Source organism: Heterocephalus glaber, unplaced genomic scaffold (assembly GCF_053883595.1).
Source record: "Heterocephalus glaber isolate CG9 unplaced genomic scaffold, H.glaber_assembly_v1.0 deba00001523, whole genome shotgun sequence".
NCBI classification, from domain to species: Eukaryota; Metazoa; Chordata; class Mammalia; order Rodentia; family Bathyergidae; genus Heterocephalus; species Heterocephalus glaber.
The window spans coordinates 28,701,883-28,722,116 of NW_028258327.1; the positions used below are offsets into that span (position 1 = coordinate 28,701,883).

At 33.7% G+C, this 20,234-nt stretch overlaps 1 protein-coding gene across 3 annotated transcripts in view; it reads left to right on the forward strand.

Annotated features, from left to right (window-relative positions):
• Positions 1 to 20,234, forward strand: part of Tfap2d (transcription factor AP-2 delta) — a 55,736-nt gene that overhangs the window by 20,976 nt on the left and 14,526 nt on the right. For all 3 annotated transcript variants that reach the window (XM_004869054.3, XM_021247784.2, XM_087188140.1), the window contains 2 exons: positions 9,775 to 9,916; positions 15,859 to 15,972. In XM_004869054.3, the coding sequence (XP_004869111.1) occupies positions 9,775 to 9,916; positions 15,859 to 15,972 (256 nt within the window). The remainder of the gene's footprint in view (positions 1 to 9,774; positions 9,917 to 15,858; positions 15,973 to 20,234) is intronic.

Genomic DNA, 20,234 nt, shown 5'->3' on the forward strand with positions numbered 1-20,234 from the left:
GTTATAGCAGTTAATCCTTATATTTTCTGTAGTTTAACACAATAGAAGCTTATTTCTCCCTCATTCTCATCTGAAGAAGATATTCTCATTAGGGATTCGCCTTTCTGTTACAGCCTCATACAGGGACCAAGCACCAGAATTCTCCATCCATATCTGTGCCCTTATCTAGATCCCACAAGTCCTAGTCATTCATCTGAAAGGCTGAATGTATTCATAATACTTACCCACTGTAGCTGGAAGTGGCCCCCTTACTGCTGTTCATATTCTGTGAAAACTTATTACTTATTACTTATTACTTGTCTTTACTGACATGCAAGTGTAGGCTTGGAGTATGTGAGAAAATGTAATCTTTAGCTGAGCAGAGTCTTCCCAGCAGCACCTCTAGTATATAAAGAAAGGACAAATATTTTATGGTCTAATACCTGTATCTTCTACAACACCTTCCCTGAATATCTTTTGTGGGATTAATTATATTCACAACAATTAAATAATCGACACCATAGAAGCACCTAATAAAGATTAACACCAGGCGTTGTAGCTTAGTGGTAGAGTGCTTGCTCAGAATGTGCAAGGACCTAGGCTCAATCTTCAGCACTGCCATAAGAAAGAGAGAGACAGAGACAGAGACAGAGAGAGCAGAGACTTCTAGTCAAATAAACTTGTTAGACCTCACTTTTGCTGCTTGCAAAGGAAGACATAATCTCTCTGAGCATCAGTGTCTTTATCTACAAAGCAATGTTAATAGTAGTCCCCATCTCATAAATTTTTTGTGAGAATTAAATCAGAATGCTTGTAAAGCACTTTGTTATGGTGCCCCACACAGTCAGTGCTTAATAGGTTTTTTACTATTATTAGGTTTTACTATTCTATAATCACAGATAGAAAACTAAAACTCTGCGAGATTAACTGTTATACAATCAGGTTCCACAAGAATGAGAATCTACATCTTTTGGTTTGTAAACCCACAGTATACTCTCTACTTGAAATGTGTGTGTGTGTATGTGTGTGTGTGTGTGTGTGTGTGTGTGTGTATAGCACTGCTCAGTTACCTTGGAATCTAAACTGAATCTAAAGGATAGAGAAAAGATATGAACCCTTGAGCTTGTTTTCACCTTGAATTAGATCTCTTCCACTCCTAGGAATCCTAGGCACATTGCTCTGCTTTCTTGCGTGCTTGAATGAGGTTTTAAAATCCTGATTCACTTCACCCCCCAAAGTTAGAGTGACATGAAATGTTAGCATCTTTCACATCTTTTCAATAATAATTATCGAGTGTTCCTTATGCTTTAAATATGAGTATATATGGTATGACATTTAAAGATTACACTGCTCTTTCATTTCAGCAAACTACCCAAGCATAGCAGAAAGAAATCCTACTACTTGATAATGTTATGTTTTCTCTGTCTGTAATCCCACATGTATATGAATACATATCCAGTAAACAAGAAAAAAATAACCAATTTGGCAATGAATGCTTGCTTACAAGTGAGAGATACTGAGCAAGTATCATTGACGTTACTAGCCTATGGCCTTTTACTTTAGGAAGAAGTATTGGCCAGTGCCTAAGACTTCAATGAATAACACACTGAAACCCCTTTTCCATAAATTACTGATAATCTGTTCTCCTTCCCTGGCCTTGTCCAGACATTACATGTCTGCATTAGTCCCACTATTGGGATACAGGTTTTCTTTAAAAGTTGTGTGAAAAGTGTAATGTGTTCACCTTTGCTGTAATAGCTCTACTTGGTAGTCAGTCAACACCTGGAAGATCAATGACTAGAGGATCTTATTATTTCCTTTTGCATGCAGATACTCTGGCATTGACAATGTCTTTTGGGGCATAGTTTTGCATTTCAGACCCACCAGTGGAATTGGTCTCAATAAATTTAACTGTGGTAGAATCTATGATAGTCACAGATTTTAAGGCCTCTATTTTAAGAAATTGTCTCTTTACAATCCATAAGTATTGTCTTTTTTTGGTAAATTTCTTATTCTAGGCACAGAATAGATTATATCAATGAGATTTTGCTTTGGTAATTGGCAAATAGCTAACAATTATATATATTACCTAACATCTGAGAATTTGTATATGCAAGATTCAATAATTGGTCTCAATTATTCTGTGATTGTATTATGCACCATTCTGGGCAAACAGACAGCATCTTAAAAGAGAATATCATCTTAAATTATTTTCTTACTTCCTACTATCAATACCCTGATCTGCATTTTATGATTTCATTCAGTTGTAGGGAAGAAAGTTGTTTGGATACAGAGGCAGGGGAAGCATTGTGCTACACAATTGCTCTTGGAACAATGTGTCTGGGTGTCTTTAGGCTTGGTTCCTACTCTTGCTGATCTCATCTTGGAAAGGGAAATGTGTGCACACCAATCTGCCTGTCTTTCCTCTGCCCCTTGTGTTCCAACTCACTACTAATGCATACAAATAGTGACTCTTGCTAAAAAACATTCATCTGGGTATGACTTTCCTATTGACTTTTTTTTCCTTTTTCTCTGATTCTCCTATTCAAAGTTTATGACTCAACTAATGTGCTTTTTCAAACGTTCAGTTTCTGCCTTTTCCTATTGCTTACATTTATTGATATTCATAGATACTTGAATCAAATGTGGACTGTAATTAGCTCTATTGATGTCTACATTCTATTGTATATCAACTGAAGTCCTGGAATTTATCATTTAATTTGTAAAATTATTTTAATTGAGAGTCAAATCTTTTTAAGAACATGGCAGACAAGGGCTGGGGATTTAGCTTAGTGGTTCTGCTGCCTGCCTCGCAAGAGCAAGGACCCAAGTTCAATCCCTGGTACCAAAAAACAAACAAACAAACAAGAACATGACAGACAATAATTTTATGGTTAATGTAAGTTTAATACATAATACAAAAAATAGCATAGAGATAATACATAAAAATAGTATAAAATTTAAAAGTTATGGGAGTGTATACAGTTAAATACTTCCTTTTCACTTTATCACCCAGTCATTCAATTCCTCTTCCACAAGAAAATAAATGTTATTGGTTCCTCTGTTTCCTACAAAGGAAATAAGTTTGTATGAACTCTTTTTTCTTTTCATTTTAAAAAGAAGTTATAGCATTCTATACCATGCTTTTGCACTTCATTATTTTTTACACTTAATGTTCATTCTTTTTCTAGGGATTGCAAGTCATTCACTCTTTTAAAAACTTCATGGAGTTACATTGAGTCCTCTTCTGAATTGCTGAAGTGTCTCCATCCTTTGGCTATGATAGACAGATCTGTGATGAGTAACCTCATACTTTCATCCTTACGCATCATACAAGTACATCTCTCTGTTCAATAAGTTCTTAGGAATGGCCTTTAGGGTAGCAATATTTTTGCATCTGTAATTTTGGTAGATTCCTGAGAGATAATAGCTGTAAATTTATAACCTTATCAGCAATGGGAGAAGAATTAATGTGTTCGTATTTCCCCATATTCTAGCCCAAACAAGGTGCTATCATTTTTGTTTTATTTTTACTAATTTCATGAGTTGGAAAAGAAAAAAAAATTCCTTTGTCATCAAGGAAGCTAAACATGTTCTTAGATGTTTGTGAGCTTTTCTGTCTATGTATTTACTTTGTGTTGATGTGGTAATTTTTGGTTTTTTTCTTACTGATTTGTAAATACTTATTTATATGTTAGGAAAACTGGATGTTTATTTTTGATATGAGTTGCAAATCTTCTTACTCCTGGTTTAATTTTTTTTTTTTGCTGTTATGGGTTTCTGTTTTTTGCTCCCTTTTTTTTTTTTTTTTTTACTGGGGATCGAACTCCGGTCCTTGTGCTTGTGAGGCAGGCAGTGGAACCACTGAGCTAAATCTCTGGCCCTTTGCTCACATTTTTATCATGCAGAATTTTATGCTGATAAAATTATATTTCTCATATATTTTATTCCAGAGCTTTTAGTATCTGTTATAACAAAACTACTTTAAAAGACCTTTTTATATCAAGATTATAAGAATTATCCTATGTTATCATTTAATTACTTTGTGGTTTTTTTAATGTTTAAATCTGTGATCCATCTGGAATTTGTTTTGCTTTTGTATGTATAGCACAGATCAACTTTGTTTTTCTTTTCCAGATGGCCACCCAGTTTTCCCAACACCATCTATTGATAACCCACCATTTCCCTACTAATTTGAAAAGCAAGCTTCATCTTAGACTAAATCCTCCTTACACAAGTAGACTTTAAAGTTTTTCAATGTCTTTGTTTTCCTAATCATTCAATCTCTACTCCTACTATCACATTTATATTTTTTCTAGAATTTATAGTGCATCAGCTAAATATGCATAGCTCATAATGCAACAATCCAGCTAGACAAAGGCTCTCAAGTTTATTATTGGCCTGACAGTGACCACTTTTCCCTTGTATAAGCCACAGAATCTTTATATATGGGGAGAAGGTACAGCTTATGCCTACACAATGCTTTCTTTTCACCTTAGGACTGTTGTTTCCGCTATGGTTTGAAAGAACTACTTCAGAAGCATGCCTTAGGACCAGAGGTTAATTGTCTACAGTGGAACCCAGGCTTTTATGTATTAAATACGCTCTCAGGTTATAGGAGTTGCAAAGGCTAAGAAACCTTGTATTCAAGCATAGTCTGTTGAATTAAATAGTCCCACTGATACAGTGATACCCTCTTGTTTTCATAGGTTTTTTAATACACATTTTTTCAGCACATCTCTTTTGCCTTAGTTTTGCACTACATTCTTTGGATGGTGTGTCTTTATAACAAATGAAAAATGTTACCAGCTATGTATTGTAAATCAGGAGCTGTACTATTTGCAAGGTATTGAGTGAGGGAACAAAACTATTGCCTTGAAATAATCCAATAAATTATTGATGTCTAAACAAAATGTTCATTAAATTAGGAAAGTGACTAGATTTTAAGACACCTATTTATATCATAAATCATATGAAATACAGTGATATAGTATGAAGTTCTTTCATGGAGGTTTAGAAAACTTATAAGGGACATAATAATCTTGTTCTGCAGCTTTAGAGTGTACTGTAATTTTAGATTTTTGACATTATAAGACTATTTAACATGATTTGTAGGGTTTTTTAAAAAATAGTACTGGAGATTGAACCCTGGGATTGCTGAGCTGCATTTTCAGCCTTTTCCAAAAATTTTTATTTTGAGACAGGGTCTCAATAAATTACCCAATCTGGTCTCAAATTGTGATCCTCCTGCTTGAGGCTCCTTAATAATTGGGATTACAGACGAGCACCACTATGCCTGACATTAATATAATGTGTTGTCCAGGTTTTAATTTATACTCAAATTTGCTTTCCAATGGGTACTTCTTGAAATAATCCCATAGGTTTGAATGTACTCTTTCCCTATACATGAAAATAAAATTGAAATCACAGATACATGACTAAAATTTAAAACCTGAGTCATTGTTTTTATTTAATGACATTGGATATTGCAATACTAAGTTCACACCCATGGATCCTACTTCTAAAATATATAATTCTTGAAATGACAGGAGATAAAATGAGTGTATTTGTGAAAGTTAATTTCATTGCTTTTTTTTAAGGGCTGGATGGCCAAATACTTTGAAATAAAGGAAAGCCTAAGCCCACTCTGAAAAAAAGAACTAGGTCATCCTGCCTCATCCCTCACAGGAATGAAGTGACAGCAGCGACTTTGGGAAATAAAAGGGAAACATCGTTTCTTGAATGACCTTTCCAACACAGGTTACTGCACCTGCCATTATTCACAAGGTCACATGGAACCACCCCAAAGATGGAGAGAAACTTATATGTCTTAACTTTAGAAAACCAGTCAAATCTCCTACAGATACATTCATATATTTTTCTGATCATAAAATTTGTTTTTTTCTTAAAACTACACTTTAAGGCATCTGCTACTGAGGTTTTAAATTTAGATTTTTCATTGTTTCTGAATTTCATGTGCATTTTAATTCATGGATCTATTCATTCATTGTTGGGTCCACACACAAAAAGCTCTTTTGGCATGATACACACATTTTAACTACATATCAGAGTGTCTTCACTTGCCACTTCTTTTGATGTCGCATTGCTATACATCCTGTAACAATGTTACATCGCAAGCAGTAGAAAGCAGTAAACAGAACTAAGGGAAGGAAGGATCTCGCTGTCAGTGTAACTGTAAATAGCAGCTGTTGCAGTCAAACTGTTTTAAAACTACCACACAGTGAGAGCTTTGCATAAAATGGGACAGATCCTCAAGAATCAGGTTTTTGCACAAAATTCGAGAGGCACACTGCCATCCTCCTGTTTGCACTGTTTATATATGTAATAGTCTCTGTTAAAATGTTATCTAAATCTATTTCCGTGTGAACAATGCATCATGCCACTATGTGTAAAGATGACACTAGTGATGATGTTGTTAGTTTCAAGATACTTTTTGAGTCCTAAGGTCCACATGAGTTATTTCCTGGGTCAAGATTTGACATTCTTACCTCCAAATAGAAAATGTCTCAAATGGACTCTCTTTAACATTTTTCTAGCACAAGTGAGCATCCTACATGGCACTGAAATGTTGTTTTGTTTTGTTTTTTTGTACTGGGGATGGAACTCAGGACCTTGCGCTTGTGAGGCAGGCTCAGTGCCACTGAGCTAAATCCCAGGCCCTGCAATGTCCTTTTAAAACAAATCTTTGTGCCATTTTTTTCTGCAAAATATGCATACCTTTTCTTTCTAGTTGGTTAGGCTGACAAACTGCTGGCAATAAATACTTTAAAATATTGCTTGGATGTCACAACTTTACCCAAAACTGTTATCTTCCATTAAACTAGCAGTATTCATACTAATTGATATAAAAGCCCTTTCTTTTTAGTTATGTCATCTCATCTCTGTTAGAAATAAGGGACAAGCTAAATAGTTACTACAGGAATGTAAAAATTTCAGCCAAAGACCTGATGTTACTCATTTGAAATGTGTGTGGAAGCACTTTATAGGCTGAGCCACACAATGCTATCTACACTAATTGATTACTTCGTTGCACTATTTTTATATTCAGATGGACCCTTGCAAAGGCCTGGAACAGATTCCTCACTCTGTGAGAATAAAAGGGTTACAGCATGAATGAGTGGATAAAAAAATAATGGCAATATTACTATCTGTGGATAACAAAAATGTAACATACAGTACTTGCATAAATGGAAGAGCCTAATTTTGATTGGATAGTTAACATTTTCACACACTGAAAATTCAAGTCAAGATGTTAACTAATATCTGCATAGGTGTAACAGCAGTCCATCTCATTGCCTAGATGTTCTTTCAACAGGTCTTATTTAGTCATTAGGCATAAATCACTCAAACAGGGCTGAGGGGTATATCAGTGGTAGAACATGTGCCTAGCATGCATGAAGCCTGGGTTCCTTCCCCAGAATGGAAAAAATATATGCAAAACTCTCCATCATTAGAGTTCTTAGTCTTGTTTCTTCTTTTCTCATAATATATATCAGGAAAAATATTTGAAGTTAAAGTTTTTCAGGAAAAAAAGTCTATGAACAAATATTGATATGCATGCATGCTGAAATTTTTCAGAAAATGCATACTGAGATTTGCAATTTCCTTTGAAATGCATAAAAAGTAATATAGATTGGTGATGGATAGACAGAAAGGAGAATATATGATAAAGCAAGATTAGTATAATATTAAGGATGAACATGTGAGTATTCATTACTGTAAAATCCTTTCCATACACCTGCATGTTTGGAATCTTTCATAAAAATATGTTTGGGAAAAAATCTGTAGGAAGTAATTTATGCATTTTGCATCTTAGAATTTTTTGTTGTAGAAAAGCAAAGGTAATTTAAGAGGTAAATTACTCTCAGGATTGTGTTTTCTAAGCTTTATAATATCCTAAAAATCTTCCTGCCTTCTATAGTCATTAAGATTCTTTGTAAATATGACTGTTCTAATCTGAAGACTAATTCTTTCTCTAGAAGAAAATAACTCTACTAAAAATATTTTATTGCTATCAACTAGCCTATTTATATACTTATTTCATACACCTATAAGTTTCCTTCTCTTCTTCAATAAAATTATTTTTACTCATTCCTGATATAATTAATTGAGTACTCTGTTATTCTGTATGTATAAAATGAGATCAAATCCTATCAGTTCTTAGAGTGTTATTTGCCCTATATTCAAACAAACTTCTTGTGATTTTGTCTAATTATTTTTTATTTCTGATACTTTTTATTTACTTTTTATTACTTCTTGTTTCTTTTTTTTTGGTACCAGGGATCGAACTCAGGTCCTTGCGCTTGTGAGGCAGGCAACAGAAGCACTGAGCTAAATCCCCGGCCCTACTTTTTGTTTCTTTGTGGCAAATTTGATTAGCTATGTGTCTATTGGATCACCTGCCAATATTTACGACTTACTCTTCCTTTGAACTTTTTTTTTTTTTTTTGGTACCGGGAATCGGAACTCGGGACCTTGCACTTGCGAGGCAGGCAGGGGAACCACTGAGCTAAATCCCCGGCCCTTCCTTTGAACTTTTGAAAAATATTTTAACATGCATTTGATACTTGTACTACATATTCCATGTATAATGCTATATAAATAAACATGCCCAGATTATGGTTAATGTGCTACCCACATTGCTATTATTGTTGCAATGCGGTCCTCTCCCTAGAGACAGAGCAATTTTTGTGGCCCCCTTGTCCCCACTGTTACTCCTACCTAGCTCTGTGCCTTGAACAAAGTTGATGCTTACTATATAGCCAGTGAAAGACTTTTCCTTTTTCTTTGTTGCAGTGCTGGAGATCAAGCTTGAGGGTGCTCTACTACTACATTACCAGCCCTTTCTACATTTTTTAAAAATTTTGAGATAAAGTCTCACTAGTTTACCCAGGCTGTGAACCTCCTGCCTCAGCCTCCTGAGTTACTGGGATCACAGGCGTGTACCACCACACCTACCCTGATTAAACTTTAAAAATACTTAATTTTTAAAGATTTATTTCCTTCATGAAATCTTATTTTCTTGTTAAGACATTTTTACTTCATTTCTTAAAAAATGTATTTGAGGGCCAGGGATTTAGCTCAGTGGTTCCGCCGCCTGCTTCACAAGCTCAAGGACCTGAGTTCGATCCTCGGTACCAAACAAACAAACAAACAAAAAAATGTGTTTGATTTTAACAATTTGTAAAATAAAATGTTATTTATTATTTTGTGAAATAATAATACTTATGCATTGTACATAGTACTATAATGCATTGAAGCCTTCAGAATGCCTAACAATCCTAATTTTATTACATAATATATTTTATCAAGGTAGTATCATGAAAGTGAATTCATTTAATTTGCTTTCCAAAGTGCTCCAAATATGTTATAAAGTTATTTGGACCCTTTGCTAGGTGTTTTTATCAGTATCTTTGAAAAGTCAACAGAATAGCTCAGATGTAAGGGGCTCAGTAGGTTATAGGCTGAGCAGCAGTGAAATGATATGTCCATGGAGCTTTTTCCTTGGGAATCAATGTGTAGTACCTTGGAATTCAGCCTAGTCTAGTGACCAGACAATCATGAGAAAAGTGAAATACTATACCTACCTCTGTTTCTCAGCTTTTCCTCTTCGTTCCTCACTGACCCAGGAAGTCTTTTCCTTGTATTCTTTAGGATAAAAAGGAAAAATGATCCCTCTGTCCAAAGCCAGGAATGACCCTAGAAGAAAAGGTTATACATTATTATTATAATGTTGGCATTGGAAAGAAACTGACTTGTGCTTTCTGCCCACAGGGGAGGCTTTGCATTTGGCTCGGGACTTTGGCTACACGTGTGAAACGGAGTTTCCAGCCAAAGCAGTAGGAGAACACCTCGCCAGACAGCACATGGAACAGAAGGAACAGACAGCAAGGAAAAAGATGATCCTAGCAACCAAGTAAGCACCGAAGTATCCAAAAGCCTCCACGGACCTTCATTTTCAGTCTTTCCATTTTCTTTGAATGAGGGAAACAGTGTCGAAAGCACCAGTTCTCTGAAAGAATGAGATCGAGATCTCACACTCCCTCAGTTAAATGTACTAAACAAAGATTGTCTGTTCATCTGCATTCAAGGCAAGGTTTACAATCTGCCTGTGATTAGTGACAAGACTACTGATGAAACTAATGAAGTTCTTAGAGAACCTCTTCAGAATATGAAGAAATTCCAAGAAGGAAGAAAATGTTTAGAAATGTAAATTTCAAGCAGATGTCTTTGTGGTGCTATGTAATTTAGTCTAAGTTCTAAAGCACTCACTGAACCTTCATGTAGACCAAAGGTCTCAGAACACCACAAATCCCTGGGAAATGCAAAAAAAAAAAGATGAGAGCACGGAGGTGTAAGTGCCACCGGGAGACCTCTGGGGCCCAAGATCACCATCGCTGTCCTCATTTTCTCTTATGAATAATTAGGCAAATCATCCTTGAATGGCCTTGCCTCCCCCATGGTGATACTTTCAAAGAATTATGTAAAAAGTTCTGAAAATTATACACTGGAAAAATACAAATAAAAACAACAAGGGAAATAATGTAGGCAAATGTGTCAGTCCGATAGGAAAAGGGAAGATTGCATAAGATGACTTTTAAATCCTGCAGACTTGAAAATCCTTTAACAATTTATGGAAAACTGCCATTTACTGTGTGAAAACCCAACATAAACTTAATACCACTGTGAATCACATTTAAAGGTTTTAGAGGAAATTCCTTCAAGTGATAACTTATTCTTGCTATCTGTTCTTTACTGAAATAAGGTATTGCTGCATATAGGCCATTAATAATCTTAAACACTTTTCTAATTCTATTGTATTCAGGTTTTAAAACTGATAGTTCTAGGTGGTTATATTATCATTTGTAAATTATTTAGGAAACTCACTAAGAGAAACCATATTAGAAACATTATTACTTAGGAATTGATGCAAAAACTATCTGCCAATTTTATAACATGCTGGCAGAAATTTAGATTGACTAAAACTTTATAAAGTCAAAACTAAACAGTCCTTCACCAGAGTCTAAGGTAAAATAGATCTTTCTTCAGATTTAATGGTTTGTGTGAGACATCTGCGATCTAATATGCTTGCCAAGAGTCTTGAGTGACTTACTTGGGATTTGTGCACTGTTTGTGGCTTCTAGTTTTGAGTTTGGGATTATATTTGTGTATTGCTTTTCTAAAAGTATTAGAAAATTATCTCATTTTGTCCCAAAATTAAGAACAACAAAAGGTGGTGGCAAAAAGAGAAGAGAAAGGCAAATTGAGATAAAGAGAAAAGGAATAGCAGAAAGAGAATGACAACCAAAAGACAGAGAAAGTAAATTATGTCAGCTATAAAACTTAAAATTTGGCAGTAAACATTATGTTGTGTAAGCACCTGAAAACTTACCAATAGAAAGACCTAAATCTAGACCTTGGGAATCATTTCGTCTTCTGGGAGGTCTTTGATTTTCTACTTTGTACTCTTCTTCTTTCAAGTAGTTTCTTGACCCAGAAGATCTTCTTCCATCATGTTTCAGTTTCTCCAGAAGGAATTAAAAATACTTATAGGCAATTAAAAGTACTTGTAGTTGGTTAGTTTGAATCACTAACGTAATCTCGGGAGGAAGATAAAGACATTGCTACAGATCAAGGGAATTTTCAGTACTAGGCGTTAGATAGTTTCTCCAGATGATTCCAAAGCATGACAGTGTTGCAGCTGGCAACATCATGCAGAGTTCTCTGGATGCTACAGTTATCCCAAAGCACAAATTACCTAAGGGGAATCACTTTCGTAATTTCTATCTTGAAATTATTTGGTTGTGGTTTTACCATGTGCATCATAAGATTTAAACTCATGATCCAAAGAATCACCTCTTGTGTGAACTATTCACCTCTAGCACCTTGAAACAGAAGTTCTCATTTTCATATGGGTTCCCATCTCTCCGTGGAAGTGTTTGTGAGTCTCTGTCTGCATTCAAATTGATAATGAGTTATTGTTTTCACAGAATAAAAATGATACCACCAGATTTGTCCATTATGCTAAGACATCTCTTGAATAGCAAATTTAACTAGGTAGTAGTGTTTTCCTTTAACTTGGAATCCATACCTGGCCCTTTTTATTTATTTGTTTGCATTTTGACAAATAGTCAATAGTTAGTATCCTACTAAGTCACTAAGTTGCCTAAAATGGGCTCATATTTTTCATCTTCTGACTCAGTCTCTCAGAGTGCCAAAATTACAGGTGTGTGTGTGTGTGTGTGTGTGTGTGTGCGCGCGCGCGCGCTTGACCATGCTTGGCTGCAATGTATATTATGAGTGATGTTTTGAATTTTTATTTCATAAAACATTGGGAGTGACCAAGTTTGATCCCTGGTACCAAAAAAAAAAAAAGAAAAAAGAAAAAAGAAATACCAAGAGAACTGGGCCGGGGATTTAGCTCAGTGGTTCCGCTGCCTGCCTCACAAGTGCAAGGACCCAAGTTTGATCCCCAGTACCAAAAAAAAAAAAAATTAGGAATGCATGTAATTTGTTTTGATCCCTTTGTACACAGCTAGACATTTACACACTATTCTTCCATTTAACTTATTTTATAGATTAATAAATAAGCATAATCATTGAGAAGTTAAGATACAGTCTTCATAATTTTCATCGCTATTTTTATACGGATCCCATCTTCTTATTAGCTATTCCATAAGTAAAATTAAAGAACCAGAAACTATGCAGTCATAGCCAATATATACAATACAACAGGTAATCACTATAAGTAGATAAATTGAGGCTATGTATGAATAACTTGCTATTTTTTCAACATATAAACAGACCCAACATGTGTTTTGAGCAGTTTCTACTTTTCCACTTATAGTAAAGCATTGGATATTTTCATCAATTAAAATGCTCAAAATTGGCATTTAGTGCCCTACATTAATAATTATTATATTCTACTTTTTCATAAGACTTTTTAAATAAGACTTCAACTTTATCAAAGTATATATGAAATCTAAAATTGACTTGGTGAGAGACCTAGTTGCTGACTGTCTTTGTCAGGCTGGTCTCCATGTTTCTTTTCCACTTTGAGGGGTAACAGATCCAGCTGAATTTAATAGCATATAAAGGGCCCATTTATTGCTTGTCATTGGTCATCTACTTCTTCCATATTTCTAGTATTTTATGATTAACCAAATATTTTGGAGTAATTTAGATAATTAGATGAAAAGATAGATACTGAGACAATTTTTGAATTCTAAAAATGTACCATGTATCAGACAAAATATTTATTTGGTTAATAGAAAACACATGTAAACTTTTTAATTGAATTTAAGACTATGTTTCACATCTTATGTACACTAAAGTAAATCAGAACAGTTAACCATTTTCAGTCAAGTATTATAATAATAATTGTCAGTAGAAGCACAGAACTTTATATCTAGAAATCAGCTAAAAAATTACATGTTTAAGGGCAATGATGTAAGTGGTAAAATTAGAAGGTATGATTCATCAAACATCATCTTGTATTATATAACTCAAATGTATGACATTTCTTTTTGAGACATAAGAACATTTCCTATTATGACTTTAAAAATAAAATTTAAATAAGAATGAAGCTACTCATAAAAATAATTCTGTAACTGTCATAATGTAATAATAGTGATAACTGCCTGTGGGGAATCTACCACATTGTCATCTGTATTTCAGTCTGAGACCTATTCTGCGTCAGTGAATTAAACAGCAGAATGAACATTAAAGGTTGAGAATTCTAATACTCCTCCTGTTAGAGCTGCATGTGTGGTGTAGTTGAATTATTTAGCATAGGTTAAATTTTTCCACACTTTGTCTTTTCTTCATCAATTATTTCTTCATCAATTTTATTATAACTTGCTGTATTGTTTATGTAGGAACAAAATTCACTTGTCAATTTATAAATTAGTTTATTCAATAGTCTAATTTTGATATTATACTACAAGAACTAAAGCGACATTTCCATCTTTAATTTTTTTGAAGTTTATTTTAATCTGTGAGAAAATTAGGACTGGTCTTTCTTTGTGAGAATGAGTTATAGTGATAGGCTACTACACAAAAATTCAATGGCTAGTCATAAAAATGAGCAATTAGATATTTTCAGGAAACAAAGTTAACAGTGTATCTACTTCTTAAATAACATAAAGCATAGCAGATGATGATGTCCCACAAAATGGCATCAAGTACTTGAGAAAAATCACACTCAGCTACTAAAATATAGCAATTCACCTGGAAGTTAGCCAGCTGAGAAGAGAAATGAGGACTTCAAAGGAAATATTCTTAGTGAAAGTAGACACACGCATTTGTCAAAATCATACATGTAGATGCTATGTCTCAGAGACTCAACCAAAGCACTACAGAGAGATATGAGGGGTTCTGTTTAATTTAAGCATATAGGGACTTGTTTATCTATGACCCTGATTTACTTTCACCTGTGTTCTGTAAAAACAAATAAGGCAAGTTCTGTGAAATGACATAATATTTGAGCACTGGCAGAGGCTCTTTCTCCTTGGAAAAGATCACAAATGATGTTTGGCAGAATCAAATAAACTTTAGACATCTAATATCTTCTCTGATTTAAATTCAGCATAAATTATTCATTCTTCAATGTATTTTGTCACATTTTAATAGTTATTTGTTAATGGCACAAATGTTTTACAACAGAATTGTGGCTAGCCAATATTCACTTTGGATAATTTGACTCTTTGGTACTTGTTGATAATCATAATAAAGGCTACATCATTATATTTTGCTATGGTCCATTGTATAGACAAAATACCTACTAACTACCATGTTGCCTGTTGCATCTGGAGTGGCTTTGCTATGAATGATGGATGCTTTTGAGCAGTTTTTTGATAGTTCTTTACTTCATTCTCCTGCTGCTAACATTAATTTAGTGTTTTGTTGTTTAAAAAAAAAGTCTGGCTATATTTCCTTTTCTTTAAAATTATGTCATTACACTATGTATTACAAAGTCATCAAACTTTACTGTCATCCAACATACATGACAATGCTATTAATTCAACTGAAACCAATAATCAGAAATCATAACCACTTGAAACAAGAAAAGCCATAATAAATGTACTTGTGAGTCTTTTCTGCAAGAAATCAGCTTACATGGAACATAATATTAACAATTTTTGTGAGGCTAGTAGACTAAACCTTGGATAAGAAATTAACTACTTCAAATGTATTTTTTAATTAGTACATGTTTGTGTTACATAATACATTTATCATGGGAGTTGGTGCATATACATAATCACATCTAAATCCTTTTTACATCTCCTTCCTCACCGCTCTCTCCCTTCTCCCTCCATCCCTAGATCCATTCACCAGTTGCATAGGTTTTACCTCTCTGTGTTTACTTCAAATATTAAAACACAAAATTAGACCATAAGAGTCTGAATCATAATGCCATAGTAAAATTTTCCAAAATCTCCTTTATTTGTGACTCTGAATGAAGTTAGTCTGTAACATTAATGAAACTTGTTTACAGATCTGTTGGCCTAAAAAAATTTGGATTGTAGTAATTTAAAAAGAAATTTGTATAATCTTTTCTTGTGAATTATCCTTTATCCTGAGGTTAATCTATGAATATCCTCTTTACAAATAGGTTTTGTTAGTGCCCATGGCGTGTTACTTGTTTTTGGTGCTTTATGATCATCCCACAATCCTCTAGAGCAAAGTCACGATTGTGAATCTCAACTTTATTCTGTGATTAAAACCTCGGAGGTTTCTAGATGAATTTTTTTCTTGTCCTTTTTTTAAAGGAGAGAATCAATGTTGGTAAAATCTCATGCCATGAAATTATAGCCCCATTTTAAAAGTTCACTTTCGATTTTATATCTTTCATTTTAGACAAATTTGTAAAGAGTTCCAAGACCTCCTGAGCCAAGATAGATCACCACTGGGATCCTCCAGACCCACTCCAATTCTAGACCTTGACATCCAGAGACACTTGACGCATTTCAGGTAAGACTTGTTTTCCTGTTTACTCGGATTCTCATTTGAGTTCTTAAAACACCTTTATCGATGCAGATCTTTGCATCTTTGTATTCCTAGCACAGTGCCACTTAAAGATAGCTCTTATATATAAAAATGGTAACTGTTCCAGCTTGCTAGGGTTGCTATGACAAAATACCTTAGGCTGGATAACTTATTAAAAGACAGAAATTTATTTCTAGAGATTTTAAGGCTGTTGAGGAAGGTAATTCCATTATATGAAATAATAAATGTTTAAGTAAGTTGGAATTTACTCTGCCAAATCAGAGACTTTAAATAAAATACTTTATTTTTCATTATGCAACAAGTTTACTCAAGATGTAATAAACACGTATCTGGAGACTCAACTTACGATTTATCTTCCCAAAATTCACCACATATAGCATGCACTTCTTCGAAGATTTTTCTGCCACTGAATTGAAGACATAAAGAAAAATACAATAATATTGGGAAAAATATAATGCCAATAAAAATTAAGGCAAAAGATTCTGGAGTCAAGAGAAGCATTTTCTAATCTGGGCTCTTCTACATGTGAACCAGTTTGTTTGGAATTAATTACATACTCTTAAATCTTTATTTCTCTAGCAAAGTGACCTATGAATACCTAAAATTAGCAAAAGAATTCACAGTATGCATTCAATAAATGATGTATTGTTTTCCTCCACTACTAATACAAGTTTAAAAGATACAAATGGTTCAAGTATTTTTTCTATAAAACACTTTCCATATTTTGTGTGTATACTAAAAGGTTTGTAATTTTTACAGAAGTTAAATTTAGATTTTAATTTTTATTCAAATTCAATTCTGGATTGAAAGAAGATTTTGACACTATAAGTGTTCTGTAAGGAAGAAATTACTATTAAAATGTACAGAATTGGGGTTCTATGTCATGTATACTAAGTTATTTCCAATCACAGTTACTATAGCCTTTATTGTGTAGTAAGCTCTCCTTTCCTGTCCCCAAACAAAATAGAATTTCAACATATACGTTGAGTATTGGCTACTCTGTAAAATAAATGGGCAAAACAGTTCTTTGCTCAGCATAGGCACAACGTGCTAATTTGTTGATACTTCAGTACTTGCTAATCTAATGTCCCAGAACTTGTTAGAGAAAATGTTCACTTCTAAATATGAGAAGAATATTCCTTACATAGGCTTTATATGTTTTAATTTAATTCTCCATACAGAATATGGTATAACAAGCTGGTGCTCTTCAGAGCTAAATATTGGATAAATGGCTACTCTCACCCTCATTAAACAGGGAAGGAAAATTATATTTGAGGGTATAAAACTCTCAAAATTATATGAGGCTACAAATTCTTAATCAATTTGAAACAACGTGAAACTATACATTTAAATATTCTAACAGTATATTGTATATTTGTAACAAATAATAATAAAAATAGTAATTACAACAATATCAACTATAAAATTTTATATTTATATGTTAAGCATTTTGAATAGCAGAAAGTTAAAATTTCCTGTCTTTTATGTTATCTAAATGCTTGCCAGAATTTTCATTTATTTTTCTTTATACCGTATGTTATTTACTTTTTCCTGATTTCATAATGTTAAATTAGTGGGGTTATAAAAGTCACTTAGACAAAATCTACTTTGTATCAAATTTCCTAAAGTATATGTTTTTCTAAATTGTGATTTTAAAAAACATAATGTGAAAATTATCATTGGAAACATTTCTAATGTGCAATTCAGTAGAGAGAAATCCATTCACATTTTTGTACAACCAAGCTCTATGACTTTTTCAGAACTGAAACTCTCTACCTACTAAACAACTCCTCACTTCCTTCTCTCCTGTTCCTACAACCACCATTCTATTTTCTATTTCTATGGGTTTAACAACTTTGGATATTTCATATATATGGGATCATACACTATTTGATTTTTTGTGACTAGTATTTAATTAAGCACAATTTCCTCAGGATCATCTCTGTTGTAGCATACATCAGAATTTTCTTCCTTCTAAGGCTGTAGAATATCTCACTGTACAAATATATACATTTATTTATTTATTCAACCATTGACAGAAACTTAGATAGCTTCCACCTCTTGACTGCTACAAACAGTGCTACTATGAATACAGTTCTGCAAAATCTCTTGATGATGCTACTTTCACTTCTTTTGTATACATATATCCAGAAGTAGAATTGTTGAGTCATATAGTAATGCTATATTTCATTTTTTCGAGGAACTGTCATACTCCTTTGTGATTGGGCATAACATTTTACATTCTCAACATTGCATAGAGCTCTCCTTTTTCCATACCATCACCAACACTTGCTGTTGGCCATAATGGCCATACTAATAAGTGATATTCTTTCATGGTTTTCATTTGCATTTCCCTAATGATTAGTGATTTTTGAACAAATATGTCATCTTTGGAAAAAAAAATCTATTCAAATTCTTTGCCCAGTTTTAAGTTACTTTGTTTTATGTTGTTGAGTTGCAGGAGTTCTTTAAATATTCTGGGTACTAACCTTCCATCAGATATATAATTTGTAAATGTTTTCTTACATTTCATAGATTGGCTTTTCATTCTGTTGCTTGTGTCTGTGATACTCAGCTTTAATTCTCTAATAAACAGGAATTGGGACTCTCATGTATACTAAGATATTTCCAGCTGAAGCCTTCATTGGACAGTGATCTCTTTTTCTGACTCAAAACAGAAAAAAACTACAATGTGGGCTGGGGATTTAGCTCACTGCCACCGTGCCTGCCTCGCAACTGCAAGGTCCTGAGTTAGATTCCTGGTGCCAAAAAAACCCAAAAAAACTGCATCATGTACACTGGACATTAGTAACTGTGTGAAATAAATAGGCAAAACAGTTGTTTGCTCAGCACAGGCCATATGAGATGAATGTCCCTTATAGGGGCTTTATATGATCTTAGTTACCCCTTCTTGCAGAATACATAAACATGCTGGTGCTCACTAGGGAAGTGTATATTTTTTTTACTGGGTATTTTTCCTTTTTTTTGCCTGTGCTTTTCATGTCACCTCTAGAAAATGCTTGTGAAATCTAATGTCTTGAAATTTTCCCCTATGTTTTCTTCTGCGAGATTTATAGTTTTATGTGTTACATTTAGGGCTTTGAAGTATTTTAAGTTAATTTTTATATATGGTGTAAAGGTCCAACTTCATTCTTTTGCATAGTTTAAATTATATCCTTTGAAACAAAAGATACATAGTTAACATTTCAAATTAGAAGCCAAATTGAAGGCTCTTGACGTAGCTTCAGTTGAATTACATATGTGGAACTTTTCACTATGCATTGTTAAAGACACAACAATAAATTATCTTAAGGACAGGTTAGCAAAAGTTGGCTTATTTCCAGACATGATGGTGCATGTCTATAATCCCTGCACTCAGGAGGCTGATGAAGGAGGATCCTGAGAGTTCAAGCCCAGGTTAGGCTACATAGTGAGTTCAAAACCAGCCTGAACTACATAGGGAGACACTGTTTCTCAAAAAAAAAAAAAAAAAAAAAGTTGGCTTGTTGCCAGACCTTGACATAGACTTTAAGGTTTACAAGTGTACTCCTTAAACCTGGTGTAATAACAGTATCAATTTTAGAGCTTTTTAAAGGTTTTAAGGACTAGAGTATATATTTAAAGATCAGTTCCCATAGGTCTATATTGGAACTCAGGCATCTATGTTATTTTCAAAATTCTGAAGTTGACTCTGATATGAAAGTTTAAGAACAATTGTCAGAAAACAAACCTTAACTATTAGCTTTCTCCCTCTTTTGGAAGAAACACAATTCAAATTTGATTTTTAGAAGACATTGAAAATTATGTTATTTATTTATTAAAATTATGTAATTATGTCTTGTACATTAATGTATTAAAGGATTCTACATCTATGATTCTGTTAATAATCTGGGTAAAAAGTGTGTTAATACGGAGTATCTCTTTAATATTAATCCACTGAGGGTGATAACTGTGATTTTGATAGAACCATAAGCTTAAGAGAAAGATGAATTTGAAAGGAACCATTTCACACTGACTTTGAAAGCAAGCAGCAATTGACATAGTCTAATTTTTCAGTATTTTTTTGAGTTCTGACTGAAAAAGAAATGAAGAGGGAACAGGATTGAATCGGCATTCTAGTTAGTAACATCAATTTGTGTTACCATTTCTTATTTTTAATCACAATCTCCTTCTCAGTGCAGAGAGCTTGAAATTATTCCTTGTAGGATTGCCGATTCGGTATATAG